Raw genomic sequence first — 17,621 nt, 5'->3', positions numbered from 1 at the left:
TCTCCAATGTGAACCCAGCCTTAGGCTCTTAAGACTTACATTGATGGATCGAAATTTGGTCAGTTCAGCAAGGACCGGTCAAATTTCAATCCATCTATGGGCAGGCTGGTTGTACAGAAGTCAATCTACCGTTTGACCAGCCTGTTGGAAGATTTTCGCTCGGTCGTTGCCGCCAGCTATAGCCAGTGGTGCTGATTAGTGTATTCTGACAGCAGGGAGCTCTCCACACTGTCAGAATACAATAGCTCCATGGGATGGAATCGATTCTTTCATTAAATTCTTTCATATGAACGAAAGAAAATGAATCATGTATGGCCTACCTTAGACTTTTTACTAAATTTACTAGATCTACTAGAAACCAATCAGCTTCCAGTTTTTTTTGGTCAAAGCTTAATTGAACAAGCTGAAGTCAGAAGCTGATTGGTTACCATGCACAGCTGCACCAGATTTTGCACTCTCCAGTTTTAGTAAATCAACCTCACTGCGATAATCCACTAGATATAATGTTGTCCTCCTTGAGACACTGAGTTCTTTATCTAGCACTACTGTTGCTCTCGGAGACTTGCATGCCACCTGCTGACTGCAGATAGTAAATATTTATTTGCTATATTTCATGTTTACTGATTAAAGATAAATGTAAAAAAAAAATCTGTATTACTGAACATCTTAAATAGAGAAAAAAAATATATTAAAAAAAAAAAAAACACTTTGCTGATTCTCTTAAAAGTCCAGTAGGATTTTTCGTGTAGGAAATAGGAAAAATTTTTTTTTTTTATTCCTGGATTTCTCCCAATGCAGCATTCACAAAAATGATGCAGTGCCAGATATTTTCTCCAAAATATAGTCAAACCCCTCAGACTTTCTGTAATGCAGTGGGCTGGTTAAGCCTAAACGCAAAGCTCTGTTTCAGTTTAGTTGTGTTCCCTTCAATGTTACACAACAACAGAGGCAGGAAAAATAGATTCTGTTTGTGTAAATCATTAAAATAACATTGAGATAAGCCAGTCGGATGGCATTAGGAATTAGCGGTAGACACTCACACAATAAGAGAACAGATGTCATTCGGGACATACAAGGTATTAGTTGGGACCTGGGGGTAAATGAGGAGGAGGCTTATTTTTTATTTGATTTACTTTACTTAGAAAATAAATAAATAAATAAATAAAATAAAAAATTGACTTTTTTTTAGATTTTTCTATTCTTATCTGTTCTCTGTAGCAACATATTACTTTAAATATTTGTCTAGTGCTTACTGTCATCAACAACCTACAGATGACACTATTCAGCTGCAGGAGCCCATATATCCCCAACATGTCACAGATGAGGGCACATGATTTTCCATGTAACCACAATGCAGAGACTCACTCCTTTTTATGTGCGTCATCCCTTTCCACTCTCTAAAAAAGCGGTCTTCAGTGGATGCTTTTCAGTGGCATTTGACAAGCAGTGAAGGGGCAATATGTTGCTTCCTCACTGCCTGTTTAAGCTGTGGAAATGCTAACCCACCACAGTTGCAGGGCTGCTGCAATGTGGCTCTATTCACAGAATACGACATACAGTTTAATGTTTGCTGAGCTGCTGCGTGTCTTTGTTTAGCTGGTTAGTCAGGGGGAGGTAAAACCGTGGATCAAACTCCTGCTTTTATGACCCCCTGGCTACCCACCTAAAGAAGGGCATGAAGCCATTCAGGGCTGTACACATGCTGCGGGCACGATGTGTGCACGGTAAAAAATTAAACAGCATGGTGTATTTCTCGGGCAGAACAGTCATCAAAAGTGACCCATTTAAAGGTGTATGGAGCCGCATTGCAATAGCATGTACAGTTGGGAGTGCGGTGATGCGGCATTTACAGAGTTAAAATAGGAGGTGACCTATTGCCTCCTTAAAGTCTGTCAAACGCCACTTTTTCTTTATTTATTTTCAGTATTTAACAACTACCTGTACGTGATTTGGTGCACGTGGTTTAGGGGGCATGCGCGCACCACTTCCGCTGTGACTGGACACAGCGGGAGCCAATCAGCAGGTCCGGCGGCTGTGATGGCCGCTGCAATCCACCGTTTGTTAACAGGGGAGATGGATGATCTGTCAGGGACGAAAAGTGAGAGATCGCGTTTGAGCTAAGCTGAATCACCATCTCTCTTTTCCACCAGTGACTCCACTCCCCCCACAGTTAGAAACACCTCCCAGGGAACACATATAACTCCTTGATCGCCCCTAGTGTTAACTCCTTCCCTGCCAATGTCATTTATACAGGGACCAGTGCAGCTTTTTAGCACTGATCACTGTATTGGTGTCACTGGTCCCTAAAGTGTCACTTAGTGTCAGATTTGTCCGCCGCAATGTCGCAACCCCGCTAAACATCGCAGATCTACCAGTAAAAAAATTAAAAATAAATAAAAGTCCTTAAATCTATCCTGTAGTTTGTAGACGCTATAACTTTTGCGCAAACCAATCAATATATGCTTATTGGGATTTTTTTTAATCAAACATAAGTAGCTGAATACAAATTGGCCTAAATTGATGAAGATCTGTGGGTCTCCACTGTGAGTGATATGATGCAGATGGAGGAGATGCTGGCAATGCATAATGACTCCTTTGAGAAGTTCAAAGCTTTGTGGTATGTCTGGATTGATTTTTCCACTTCCAACGCCCTTAAAGCTCTTTTATAAAATATAAATTATGAAGGTTCTCCTTTTTTCTTTTTTTCCTTTTTTTCCTGCCCCCTACCACAAATGTGTACCTGCATGGCCACGAGAGATGCTCAAGACTCCTTTCTCTCCTTCTCTCTAGTCTTCCCCCAGACTCATTCGGGGACGCTCATCTCTTCCTTTATTTCCCTACCTCTTCTTCTTTACTCCCTGCTAATTTACTAACACATGACTACCATTCACTTTCGACCCTCTTATCTGACAAGCCTACATACATTGCTTCCATCTATGCTTGTTTATAGTTTTTAATTATACGACCGCATATCCTAGCCCTAACCAGTTTCGGGGTCAACATATCTATGTCATAACTCTGAACTGCGAGTGTACACCTTGTAATGTTTACCATTTTTTTCATGTGAAATAAAATTATATATTTACCTCTAAATTGATGAAGAAATTTGTTTTTTTACATTTTTGGGGGGGTATGTATTATAGCAGAAAGTAAAAAATATTGCTTTTTTTTTTTTCTAAAAATTGACAGTCTTTTTTTGTTTATAGCGCAAAAAATAAAAACCGCAGAGGTGATCAGATACCACCAAAAGAAAGCGCTGTGGGAAAAAAAGGAGCTCAGTTTTATTTGGGTACAGCACCGCATGACCGCGCAATTGTCAGCTAAAGCGACGCAGTGCTGTATCGCAAAAAAATGGCCTGGTCAGGAAATGGGTAAAGCCTTCCAGGGCTGAAGTGGTTAATAGAGGTTGTACTAAAATGTATGAATAAATATTATAAAACTTTAGAGGATAATCAGAAAAAAATATATGCAAAGTAAAAATGGCATGACAGGAAAGGATATTTACATCTCCTTTAATTCCTATTTTAGTAATCCTAAAAAGAAAACTGTCAGCTGTCAGCATGGTTTCCCTAATAGGCACATTGTAGAAACTTGCTGTGCACCTGCACTCCACCACTGTCAGTGATCTTTTAAGACTGAGAACTTTTCTTTAATAAGGTTGACAATGTAACTTTTTTTTTTTTTTTTTTTTTTTTTTTTTGCTGTACTAGAAGAATGAGTTTTATAGGACTGAGCATGATGAACACACATTGTTTCAAAAAATGTTGATCAATGTAGCCCAAAGTATCACTTTCGTGATGAAGAATATCCATACCTGCTGTACCAGGAATATGTCACCCTGCTGAGAAATGATACTTTGTTTTCCGGATTTTCATTCTGTACAGAAAAGTAGAAAAGTTCAAGTCAGTATAAGCGATAATTCTTTTGTTTTTTAATTGTTAATGTTGCTACACTGCATACAAAAGTCAAACCTAACACTGATCTTAAAATAAAACTAGTTGGTGCAGTTTGTGCCGATCTTTAACCAAGCCTGCCCATTATGCCTTGTACACACGAGCCGACTTTCCAGCAGACTTGGTCCGACGGTCTTTCTGCCGGACTTTCCACCAGACTACCTGAACGGACGGACTTGCCTACACACGACCGGACTTTCCGGCAGGCTAGGTCCGCCCGTCTTTCCGACGGACTTTCGCCAGAGTTACGGTGGACTTTCAGAATGAACAGACTTGACCACACACGGACAAGTCTGTTCATTTTGAACGTGACTCGGGTACGACGGGACTAAAAAAGGAAGTGAATCTCGCCGCTTTTATCGGCAAGATTGACATCTTGCGAGCCCCGTCGCGGAGCATACCAGGCCCTTAAGTCTGGTATTTTAAAGGACACCCCTACGCCGAAAAAACGGCGCGGGGTCCCCCCTTGAATCCATACCAGACCCTGATCCGAGCACGCAGCCCGGCCGGTCAGGAAAGGGAGTGGGGATGAGCGAGCGCCCCCCCCGAACCGTACCAGGCCGCATGCCCTCAACATGGGGGGTGGGTGCTTTGGAGGAGGGGGCGCCCTGCGGGGCCCCCCCACCACAAAGCACCTTGTCCCCATGTTGATGAGGACAAGGGCCTCTTCCCGACAACCCTGGCCGTTGGTTGTCGGGGTCTGCGGGCGGGGGTCTTATCAGAATCCGGGAGCCCCCTTTAATAAAAGTGCCCCCAGATCACCCCCCCACCCTATGTGAATGAGTATGGGGTCTCCAGGAGGGGGTTTTGTTCCGACTTCGTGGGTCCCTCCGGTTCCTCTTCTCCCGGCGTCCAGTTGGTTCTTCTCCGCTCTCTCTGGCCTCTTCTCCCGGTGTTCCAGGTCTTCTGCCGGCTCCTCCGCTATCTTCATGCCGCTCTTTTGCCAGCGGAGGTCCGGACTTCTGGCTTCTTGGCTTCTGGGCTTCTTCTCTTTTTCTCTTCTTCTGATGTTGACACGAATGTCTCTCAGGCTGGAATGCTCTCTGAGCGCTCCGATGTGACTTATATAGGTGGAGACCCCGCCCTCTTATGCCATCACAGTCCGTGGGCATGCTGGGACTGTGACGTTTTAGGGGGCGTGGTCAACATCACCCGGTGACCACGCCCCCCTAAAACGTCACAGTCCCAGCATGCCCAGGGACTGTAATGGCATAAGGGGGCGGGGTCTCCGCCTATATAAGTCACATCGGAGCGCCCAGAGCGCATTGCAGCCTGAGGGACCATCGTGTCAACATCGGAAGAAGAGAGGAAGCCCAGAAGCCAAGAAGCCAGAAGTCCGGGCCTCCGCTGGCAAAAGAGCGGCATGAAGATAGCGGAGGAGCCGGCAGAAGAACTGGAACACCGGGAGAAGAGGCCAGAGAGAGCGGAGAAGAACCGAGCGGACGCCGGGAGAAGAGGAACCGGAAGGGACCGCCAAAGTCGGAAGAAGACCCCCGAAGCCGGAAGAAGACCCCCCCCAGAGCTGTCTAATAACTAATAATAATCTAATAATTACTTTAAAAACCTGTGTAGTGTGTTTCATTATTGACACTTTTTCCCTAACCATGTACCCCATACTCATTCACATAGGGTGGGGGGGCCGGGATCTGGGGGCCCTCTTATTAAAGGGGGCTCCCGGATTCCAATAAGACCCCCGCCCGCAGACCCCGACAACCAACGGCCAGGGTTGTCGGGAAGAGGCCCTTGTCCTCATCAACATGGGGACAAGGTGCTGTGTGGTGGTGGGGGCCCCGCAGGGCGCCCCCTCCCCCAAAGCACCCACCCCCCATGTTGAGGGCATGCGGCCTGGTATGATTCAAGGGGGGGAGGGGCGCTCGCTCGTCCCCACCCCCTTTCCTGACCGGCTGGGCTGCGTGCTCGGATCGGGGTCTGGTATGGATTCTAGGGGGGGACCCCATGCCGTTTTTTTCGGCGTAGGGGGTTCCCTTTAAAATCCATACCAGACTTAAGGGCCTGGTATTCCCCGCGCTTGCCGCAATAGGAAAATGTACCCTGCCCTTGCGTCGAATCGGGTCCGTCGGACCAGCATACAGATGATTGAGACGAACGGGCTTTCCGTCAGGAACTTTGTCCGGCGGACTAAGATTTTAAACATGTTTCAAATCTAGGTACGGCGGACTTTTGGGGAAAAAAGTCTGCCGGAGCCTACACACGATCGGATTGTGCGGCGGACTCTGGCCCGCCGGACCAAGTATGCCGGAAAGTCCGCTCGTGTGTATGCGGCATTAGTTTTTTTTTGGGAATCTCAGAACTTCAGAAATCTGGGGCACAGCAACCAGAACTGTCATGGTCAAACTGTGGTCTGTCCATTCCCAAACAATGGGACTCCCAGCTGGCCACAAAGTGTGATGAATTACCTTAAAGGGGTTGTAAACCCTCACGGTTTTACATTCTATGCATTAAGGTGAAAAACCTTCTGTGGTGCAGCAGTCCCTCAGAGCCCCCTTTGTACTTACCTTAACCCGATCGTTCCAGTGACAGGGACGAGGACAGCAACTGTCAGTGCTGGGTCTGGGCAGTGTGAGAAAGAATTGTACAGACACTCTTGGCTAACAACTGCAGCCAGCAATCCTACCTGGGAGCCACAGTCTGGGCTGAATAATGTGGCCAAATTTCAGGCAGTCTGAAACACTGGGGTTCAAAACCTGGACTGTCTGGGTCAGGTGGCAACCCTAGGCACACCTACTACAAGACATGTCTATAATGAGGTATGATCCCCATATCAAAATTCAAGCGTTGGTCAAAGTCAGCCAGGAGCTTGGCCCAGGGGCATACGTACAGGGGTCACCATTGCAACCTGGCCCCCAGCTCCAGGGATCAGTGTGGCCCCCCTGTACACCTGGATAGGAGGGCAGCGGAGGCAGCGGCATGTAGAGGAACCAATCCCTCCTGCAGCCGCTGAACCCTCCTCTCCCTCTTGCAGGCATTTAGCGGCTGCAGGAGGGAAATGGGGGGCTTTGGATCCTCCACATGCTGCTCCTGCCACCTCCTTATGCCTGTCCTTCTACCCCTGGGCTCATGTGTCCTTCTTTGGGGGATGCTGTCAGGATGGAGTCCGGGGAAGGAGCCGGTAAATGTGTCATTTACCAGCCCCTTCTTTGTTTTAATGAATAGAGCCAGTGATCGGTACCGTTGATTTTTTTGTTTGTTTTGTTTTTGTTTTTTAATTCATTCATAGCTGGGGCTTAGTAAACTCTGTACAGCTATACTCTGTGAACTATTCCTATTCATTCTGTGCAACTGAGGCTGCAGAGAAAGGGACTGATGAATCCGTCCTCAGTCCTATTCTCTTTTTTAAAAGCGAGACATCAGGGGTCGGTTTAGACTCCTGATATTTCACCAAAACCCCCCAATGGGGGGTCCTAAAAACCATGGAAAAAATTTTAAAAAATTAATTAATTAAATGGTAAAAACAAAAATAGAAAATCTACTAACACCAGTGGTGGGACTACCAGGGTTGCATTTGTGACTGGGCTCTGGGGTTGCACCACCATGGAGAAACCCCAATACAGCAGGAAGGTGGCCCACTGCGGGACTGCAATAAAGGGTCCCACGATGGTAGTAAAGGGCCCCAGAACCAGTGGGAAGGGCCCCATTCGGGGGTGCCCTTTATGATTTCTTGCACTGGGGCCCTGTAGTTTCTAATTAAGCTTCTGGCTTGGCCTACAGCAAAGTGCGAGACCCAAGGTTCCCAGTTTTTTTTTTTATTATGGTGCCTTGGAGTCACTGTTAGCTTTTCAGTAAAGTGACACTACAATCTACTTTAAAAAATACTCTATTCAAGTATGTATTCTTAACTACAAAGAACCTTGTGTTGCTCTCAGCCTCCTCCAAATCTCCAAATTCTTTTTTTTGTGATCTGACATCCTGCTACATTCATCCTCCATGGTCCCGCTGTATGTAGGAACATAGCCACCCACTCTTGCTCGCTCCCTTGATGGACTATTGACTGTGGGATTTGTAGTGTGCATAGAGCAGTGAACATGCACCCCGACAAATGTTTTATATGCAAGGTTTGCTCCAAACCAACAGAATTGAGAGGAAAAAAAAAGCAGAGATTTGGGATCTCAGAGATGACGTTACAAGGAGGTGGAAAAACAGTAGAAAACTATTTCATATAAAATAGATGACATGATCATTGTAGTGAATTGTTTATTTTTGGAGAAGAAGGATATTGTTTAGGCTGCTTCTGTTTTTGTTACAAAAAGCAGAAGAAAAAATGCATGACCATTAGATCCTTTGGAACACTTCACACTGGTCAGTTGCAAGTCCGTTGCGCTTTTCAAAGTCCTGAAAGCTTCATTTTTGGTGTGGTAAAAAAAAAAAAAAAAAAAACACACCATAAACGCACCTCCCCATTGAAATGAATAAAAAATGCAGCAAAACGCGTCAATTTTTATTTTGACTAGAATATCCTTTTTTCACAGGTGCAAAATGCACTGGAAACTTAGCAAACACACATTTGCATTTTTACCGGAGCAGTGTGAAAGTAGCCTTAGTGTCGCTTTAGAGACCTGTGACATGGCTTTAACCTCATTTACCCAAGGGCCCATTCACACTAGAACATGATGCTGGAAACCCACGTTCTGTGCACATTTCCCGCACCGCATTCAAAGTGCACTGTTCATGGTAACTGCAGCGGGTGTCAGTGAAATGTTAATGACACCCCAAAGGCAGGTCGCAAAGCAGTGTGTTTGCTTGCATGGGGTCGCAGGGTACAGTACCTTGCAATCTGGTTGCCCTGCATTTCCAAAAGTATTGTATGCACTACTTTTGGTGCGATTGTAGCCCTTTCCAAAGTGAATGGTCTGAAATCGCACTGCACAGAATTGTACGTGAATCACACAGGAGCGATTCCTATTGTGAACCAGCCCTAAAGAAAGTTAGTCTGGCTTTTCTGTGTTTTGTAGCTGCCGGAACATGGGCCATAAGTGTTACTCTGACATACCCTCCAGTTTAAAAAGGAACTGTAGTCTGCTCACATAATTTGTAAAAAAAAAAAAAAAAAAAAAAAACAAAACACATATTTATTATTCTGAAGCTTCCCTCCAACCACTTTGCATATTATTTTATATATACTGTGATTCTGTACTTACTGAATATACTTCAGAAATCTCCCTCCACTGAGTCTGGCTGCATCCATTTTAACTGTGGGCAGCTGATGCTGCTGCCTGTTCACTTCCTGGATTTACAGAGACACACAGGAGGCACACCTCCAGCTCTGCAGCTCTCATTGGCCCTCTGACTCATCCCCCCCTCCCTTCCTGGCAAACTCTCTCTCTCTCTCTCTCTCTCTCTTGAGAGAGAGAGAGAGAGAGAGAGAGAGAGAGAGAGAGAGAGAGAGAGAGAGAGGGGCTGTACATGATGTCATAGGCCTAGGCTAATGACCAGACAAGAAACAGGAAGTGGGCTGTATAAGACCCCTTTCACACTGAGACATTTTTCAGGCGCTTTTATGCTAAAAATATCGCCTGTAAAGAATCAGAAAAATGGCTCCCCTGCAATCTCAGTGTAAAAGCCAGAGTGCTTTCACACTGGGGCGATGCGCTGGCAGGACGTTAAAAAAACTCCTGCAAGCAGCATCTTCGGAACGGTGAAGGAGTGGTGTATACACTGCTCCTAAACCGCCCCTGCACATTGAAATGAATGGTAGCGGCACTTTGTGGGTCTTTTTAACCCTATTTTGGCCGCTAGCAGAGGTCAAAAGTGCCCCGCTAGTGGCCGAAAACCTCCACAAAAACAACGGTAAAGCGCTGCTAAAAATAGCAGCACTTTACCGCCGACGCCTCGGTGTGAAAGCAGCCTAAGGGATTTACTGGCAGAAAAAAAATGTTTTACTATCCAAAGTTAAAACAACAAGGTCAGAAGATTTAATAGATGGAAAGATGAAAAATGACTGAAAGTCCGCTTTAAGGTTCAGTATTGCTTTATTAAGTGTCATGGGCAGATGGGTTTTTAATCTGTGGTGTAACAGTTTCCTTTTTTTTTCTACAAAACTTTATTGAAATATCATGTGTGACATTTTAATACCGTTCTTTCTGTTCACTGGAATTGTGATGGTTCTCATTGTAATTCCAGTGTAAATAGTTACCTGTGTAGCCCCAATGTATCTAGTGCGACCAAGACCTCAATTATTAGTAATCAGGGTAAAGTTAATGAGGTGGACATAAGGACAGCAATGTCCAGCCAGTAATCTGCTGTTATCAGACCTGTCTGACTAGCACATCTCTATCCAGGAACCAGATACCGGCAGATATAGGCAGCTATAGGTGGGTACTGCAAACAGGTTATATCACTACCTGATAGTCTCATCATTCAGAGGACAGGAAGCTGTGTTTCCAGGCTATTTCTGAAATGTATCCACCATGTACACCATTCTAAGTTACAAGACAACACAGGAGCAAACCATTTCTTTAAAGTGACACTAAAATGTATATGCCACTGTATAGTGTATAATAATGATGGAGGGCCACAATGTGAGGAGCCGATTTGACACATACTGTAACACTGCAGTTAATGCTAAAAGCACTCATTCCCTTGAAAAGCTATTGACATCCAACATGCCCGGTGTAGCATCAGATTTTCTACATTCCTCAACCAACAACAGCTTAACAAACCATATTGTTGTGCAGAATACCGATTCATGAAAAACAGATGTTTACTGAAACAGGCAAGAAAGTGTGAGGTCTGATTATACAAAAAAAAAAAAAATCACCAAAAATACTGTATAAAGTGCTGAATGTTCGTAAGTATGATAAAAACAGATATAAAGCCTAATATGGAAAGTTTTTGGGGAAACGGGGGGGGGGGGGGGGGGTAAAAATTTAGAACCCAGGACACAAAAAGTTACTAAAAACAGCACAGAGAGTTTAAGGCTCGGTTCACATATGAGCCGCATGCGGCTCACAGCAGGGGTCCAGCACATGCTGATTCACCATTTCAGGTCCGATTTCAGCCCGAATTTTGGGCTGAATTCGGACCTGAAACAGACCAAAAGATGCACCGGACCTACTGCAGAGATATGTGAACCGGCTCCATAGAGAGCCAGTCAAAATCTCCTGCTATTGCGAATTGGATGCGGTGATTCCGCATCCAATTTCCAATGGTGTGAGCCCAGCCTAAAACAACCAAACTGTGGCAAAACTTACAGCATGCTAAAGCAATATTATTAGATTACACTACTTGGGAGGTCACTTTAGCCTGCTTTGTGGTAGCTTAATAAAAAGGAAAAAGAAAAAAAAAAAAAAAAAAGAGAAAGGTAAGTCCCCGTAACAGGCACTCCTTGGACACCTGGTTGGGGGAGCCCTGAGACCCACCCAACACCTAATTTCTTTTATTTTTACTGCAGCCAGAATAACGATCGCAAGATCCTTGAAATCGCCAGTGTTGTCTTTTGACCTCAAGTTATCCTGGATAACCTTTAACAAACGCCTCTCTGCCACCCTGCAGGACAAGCTTCCCTGATTTGAAAAAAACCTGGGACCCCTGGATCAGACACCTGATGGGGTTAACCTTGTCAGATCTGAGGCTACCCTCTTAGTGCCCCAGGAGAGGCTCCCTGTCTCTTTCCCCTTCCTTCTTCCTTTATCCCTTTCCTTTTCTTCTCCTTTTCCTCTTTTTCCTACTTATTAAACCCTTTGATAGTTTGAGGAGTGTTCTCTGACTGCTGGTCAATTGCCATTGGTCCAACTTCTAGTTTGCGGGCTGTGTATTCAAACATAATGACTAGTTACCATGATCAATTCATGGTTGAGATGATCCCTTGTCTCAGATAGGGGTGCTTCCAGCCACGCAGTTCCTCTTTGGAGGATGAATCTTCTGTTCTTCAGAACTATAGTCATAGCCCAAAAGAAGTGCTATACCGGTTCCTTAATGACCATAGGTGTGCGTAGCCTATTGCATTAGGGTGTGCACCCCAAAACTCAATGTATGGGTATGGTGGCAGAAGAACGAAGGGACACTTCTCAGTTCAATGTAAGTGGCAGCCCTGACCCCTGCAGCCAGAACTATGAAAGCACTATCGAATTCTGCGGCTCTGAGCTGCTGTATCCCTCCACAAATTAAAGGAAAAGTCCCCTGTCTTACATATACCACACTGATTATTTTGGACAAGGTATTAAAAAAATCTTTAGACACTCAAACATGGACTGTGAATTTGGGGGTGCTGAAAGAGAACCTGCACACAGAGCCATATGCTTATGGGCACCAGTGATTAGGGTGTGCCCAGGCACACCTGGCACATCCCCTGCGCACGCCTATGTTAAGGACCAATGCTGTAGATCATTAATGTTGTCATGTACCGGTACTTCTCTGTTCAGTATTGTACGGTTTTATATCTGTATGTTTTTATAGCCTTAATAAAAAAACTATTGGAAAAGAAAAAACAAAAGAGAAAGGTGAAGGGGAGGTTCACCATACACATTATAATCTGCCCATAAAATCTTTGTACAATCAACTTTGGATTTACAATAAGGCTACTTTCACGCTCGCAAAAACACGGTAAAAATGGATATGCACTTCCGGTGTGTTTTGTACCCCTGAAAAAAAACAAAAACATGTAACTCAAAAACTGCACCAAAAATGCAACTACGGGCTTCCATTCATTTTAATAGGGAGGTAAATTTTTAGTGCAGTTTTTTTACCACAGCAATCGTGCACCAAAAGTGCAGCAAGCAAGATTTTACAAAATGTAGGGGGACCCACAACTGGTCAGTGTGAAGAGTTCCATAGGCTTTTATGGTCATGCATTTTTCTGTTAGCGCAAAAGCAGAAGAAAAATGGATCAGTGTGAAAGCAGCCTGACTGATTTACCAGAACTACAGTATGTACTATGAGCACCTACCTAATTTATCCAATCAATTTGTATTCAGTCAGGCAGACTTTTACTACATAGTTATGGGTAGGTCTAAATGATGTGGTACAATCTGATTGTGATTGTAAAAAAAAATAAATAAAAAAGGGAGAAGAACTATTATAGTATTGCTTTTAATATGGAGGTATCAGAATCTCTGCATATAATCACTTGACTGGTTTACCTCCTGAGATCCAAGGGATTGTTAGCTCATGTGGTAGATGCATTTTTTGTGAGTCATTCAGGACTGCAGTTTAAGGGCACGACAGCCCACCTTTATTAGGCAAAAGATGTGGTAATGTACCTCTTGTGCCCATCTTTAGGGGAGCCCCCTCAAGGGGGAGTGGAAATAATCAATCTCAGTCCCTAGATGAGGCTTTCTCCCATGGATCTCCGTCTTTCCATAGCCACTAACTACCCTGTGCTAAGCTCCACCTCAGCTATTTAGGAGATCCTGAAAAGAAGGAAATTAAATAGTCCTCTGGACCCTGCCTATAGGCTGGCTGTACACAAGTTGGTTGATAGATCAACTTGTGTACAACCAGCCGGCCATAGATGGATCCAAATTCAGCTGGTTCCTGCTAAACGGGCTGAATTTCGGTCCATCCATGGCCAGCTTAAGAGATGAAGGCAACTGAGCTGATAGAATTGCCTGCCCACCAACATGCAGGAAAAAAGTATTGGGAAGTGGTTCAGATTACGGCAGTGTTTCTCAACTCCAGTCCTCAAGGCGCCCCAACAGGTCATGTTTTCAGGATTTCCCTGATGAAACAACTGTGGTAATTACTAAGGCAGTGAAACTGATATCAACTGTGCAAAATAATGGAAAGCCTGAAAACATGACCTGTTGGGGCGCCTTGAGGACTGGGGTTGAGAAACACTAAGTTACAGTATGTAATATCATGAAAACCTGTAATCTGCTGGATGTGAAACTTTCATCTTTTAAATCTTAAGAGGTCCTAGACGGATTTGGATATACTTGGGGGGGGGGGTAAATATAAAGTATCTAAGGGCCAGTTGACACCACATGCAGTCTAGTACGTTTTTTTTTTTTTCTGTATCAAAAATGCATGGAAAGTAGGTGTCATGGTTTCCAATGGCATAGTTCACACCAGTGCAGTTGGTTCCAGGGCGTTCCAGTTTTAGAAAAATAAATAAATAACATGCTGCATTTTTCCTGCACTGGACTGTACTGAAATGCACTGAAACACATCAAAACAGCACTGGAATGTGCTGAAACACATCAAAAATGCACTGGACCTCAGTGCAGTGAAAAAAAATCACCTGGAATGAATCCAGAAGAGCATTAAAAACACACCGGAAAGCGGCAAAAACACGTTAAAAACGTGCATACAGAAACGCATTTGGAACCGATCTGGAGTGTGTTTTTGTTGTGTGATACTGAAAAATTAAGAGTGGATTGGCTGCATTCCAGCTGAGACAGAGGTGGTCTCAGACACATTTTGTTAAAGTGGTTGTACACCTCAGACATGGAATATGAACAAAGCATATCCCTCTATAGTGTGTACTTGTCTCAATTAGGAGTCATTTCTCTCTGCTGCCTCTTTCCTCTGCTATCAGCATAAATCACTTCTGACAAGTTTTCCTGACACCAAGAGAAAAAAGGTGAGGAAGCTCCAGCACACAACTTGTGACTGACAGCCTCAGCTCTGTTCCTGTGTGTTGTGTGAAGGGGGTGTGCTCCTTCCCTCCAATCAGCTCTCAGAACTCTCCTCACTGAGCTCTGCAGAGTGTAACTTCAGCTTTCCGCCCCCCTTTTCTCTGACAGCTCAGACAAGTATTATAAATTCTGGACTTTGAACGGATGTAGATTGCAGATAAACTGGTACAACTTATGTAGGAGATTTTGTTTCATCTCTGTGTATCATCTGAGGCTATTCCCTTCACTGGGTATATGTACAGTGGGGAAAATAATTATTTGATCCCCTACAGATTTTGTAAGTTTGCCCACTTACAAAGAAATTAAGGGTCTATAATTTTTATCATGGGTGTATTTTAAATGATAGAGACAGCATATCAACCAAAAATCCAGAAAAATACATGATACAAATGTTATAAATTGAGTTGTAGTTCAGTGAGTAAAATAAGTATTTGATCCCCAAGCACAGAGGTAAGACGTTTCTTGTAATTGGTTACCAGCTTTGCACACACCTCAGGAGGGATTTTGCTCCACTCTTCTTTACAGTTCTTCTCTAAATCCTTGAGGTTTCTTGGCTGTCACTTGGCAACTCGAAGTTTCAGCTCCCTCCATAAGTTTTCGATAGGGTTAAGGTCTGGAGACTGGCTAGGCCAATCCATGAGCTTAATGTGCTTCTTTTTGAGCCACTCCTTTGTTGCCTTGGCGATACGTTTTGGGTCATTGTCATGCTGGAAGACCCATCCATGACCCATCTTCTGGCGGAGGGAAGAAGGTTCTCATCCAAGATTTTACAATACATGGCCCCATCCATTGGCCCCTCAATGTGGCAAAGTTGGCCTGTATCTTTAGCAGAGAAACAACCCCAAAGCATAATGTTTCCACCTCTGTGCTTGACTGTAGGGATGGTGTTTTTAGGGTCATAGTCAGCATTTTCCTTCCTCCAAACACTGCGAGTCAAGTTAATGCCAAACAGCTTAATTTTTTAACCATAGCCCTTTCTCCCAGTCCTTCTCTGAATCATTTAGATGTTCATTGGCAGACTTCAGATGGGCCTGTGCATGTGCCTTCTTGAGGGGGGGACCTTGTGGATGCTGCAGGATTTCAATCCATGGTGACATATTGTGTTACCAATGGTTTGTTTGGTGACTGTGGTCCCAACTGCCTTGAGATCATTCACAAGCTCCTCCCATGTAATTTTGGACTGATCCCTCACTTTTCTCGTGATCATCCTCACCCCATGAGGCGAAATCTTGCATGGAGCTCCAGACCGAGGGCGATTGATGGTTATTTTCTATTTCTTCTTGCATTTCTATTAACAGTTGTCTCCTTCTCACCAAGCTTCTTGCTGATGGTCTTGTAGCCCAATCCAGTCTTGTGCAGGTCTACAATCTTGTCCCTGATGTCCTTTGACAGCTCTTTGGTCTTGCCCATGATGGTGAGGTTTGAATGGAAGAAAGAGATTCCTGTAGACAGGTGTCTTTTATACACATAACGAGATGTCGTTAGGACCATCTTCTTAAATTGACAGGACTAATTTGTGTACTACATGAGCACATACTGTAGCCAGAATTATTGTTGGTTGGTAGGGGATCAAATACTTATTTTACTCACTGAACTGCAACTCAATTTATAACTTTTGTATCATGTATTTTTTTTCTGGATTTTTGGTTGATATTCTGTATTGGTTGATATTTTTGGTTGTATTTTTGGTTGATATTCTATATTTCATAATATAAAATACCCCTATGATAAAAATTATAGACCCTTCATTTTTTTGTAAGTGGGCAAACTTACAAAATCTGCAGGGGATCAATTAATTATTTTCCCCACTGTAAGGGTGTACAACTAGTTTAACTGCTCCCATTGTATCTACCCACACAACAGAAAGCCAGCTTTGTGTAATGAAGCTTGTATTATCGGCACACCGCAGTGGATAAGGCAGTAGGTGTGACATGTCAATGGATACTAGAAGGTGTCACCAGAGACTTGTAAAGTGACTCCTTCGGGATAGGTCATGGTAATAAGATATAAATATAAAACATTATTGTTTGCATAACCATAGAGTGAGGATCACAGCGAACAAATATGGTACTTGGTTTCTATAGGGTTTGGTAAGGACCTCTCTAAACACCACCAAATGCAATGTAATGTCTACACAATGTATACTGTAAATATCTGTATATTGTATAATGTCAACAAATACAGAATTCTATTTGTGGAGATGTCAGACAAGCACATGGTGTCATGCTGTACTGAGTCATTGTTGTGAAATCAGAAATTGTAGAAGACGGAATCATTAGAAACTGATGTCTCTACTTGCAGTTACTCTACATTGCCTAAAATAAGGCATTTGGGGTAAAATGACACAGGAATGCCTTTAACCAGGAGACTACACAACTAAAATCTCATACACAGACAATGCATGCTCATTGCTGGAAGTTTTTATGGGACTAGTGGGAAATTAAAGCCCAAATGCAGGCATGTTTTTTTAATAATAAATGAGCCTCCAAGCAGTAATTCAAATAAAAAAGCAGCTCAGGCAGCAAAACGTGCCTTCAATCCAGTGCTGTGCCCCTACAGTACTTCTTTGTCTTCACAAGATGTCCTCAGTCTTCCAGGTACAATGACACCCAGTGTCATACAACCCAGAGAGCCAATATACTAAAAATACAGACCAGCATGGCCCCGCCTGCAGAGGTGGCATCACCACTGCACCCTTCATTCATAGCGCATTGATGGAGGGAGCGGCACTGACGTCATCATATCTCTGCATCTCTAAAGACTGCCCTCCACTGGAGAAGATTGGGAGAGGAAGAGGACCTGGAATGCCATGTGACCAGCTGAAGACATAAGAAAAAGGTAAGTATACTAAAAGAGAAGTATGGCCAAAGCTTTTTTTGGCCAGACTTCTCTTGTGGGTCACAGGAGTGCACTTACAGTGCCTTGAAAAAGTATTCATACCCCTTGAAATTGTCAACATTTTGTCATGATATAAGCAAAAATGTAAATGTATTTTATTGGGATTTTATGTGATAGACCAACACAAAGAGGCACATAATTGTGAACTGGAAGGAAAATGATAAATGATTTTCAAACT

At 43.7% G+C, this 17,621-nt stretch overlaps 1 protein-coding gene across 2 annotated transcripts in view; it reads right to left on the bottom strand.

Moving 5' to 3' along the window:
* Positions 1–17,621, bottom strand: part of LOC141129186 (multidrug resistance-associated protein 1-like) — a 119,878-nt gene that overhangs the window by 95,694 nt on the left and 6,563 nt on the right. For both annotated transcript variants that reach the window (XM_073617051.1, XM_073617050.1), the window contains exon 2: positions 3,815–3,876. In XM_073617051.1, coding sequence (XP_073473152.1) covers positions 3,815–3,876 — 62 coding nt within the window. The remainder of the gene's footprint in view (positions 1–3,814; positions 3,877–17,621) is intronic.

Source organism: Aquarana catesbeiana, linkage group LG02, assembly GCF_042186555.1.
Source record: "Aquarana catesbeiana isolate 2022-GZ linkage group LG02, ASM4218655v1, whole genome shotgun sequence".
Classification (NCBI taxonomy): Eukaryota; Metazoa; Chordata; class Amphibia; order Anura; family Ranidae; genus Aquarana; species Aquarana catesbeiana.
Note: the sequence above shows the minus strand (reverse complement) of the source record. Positions and strands in the feature narration are given on the sequence as shown.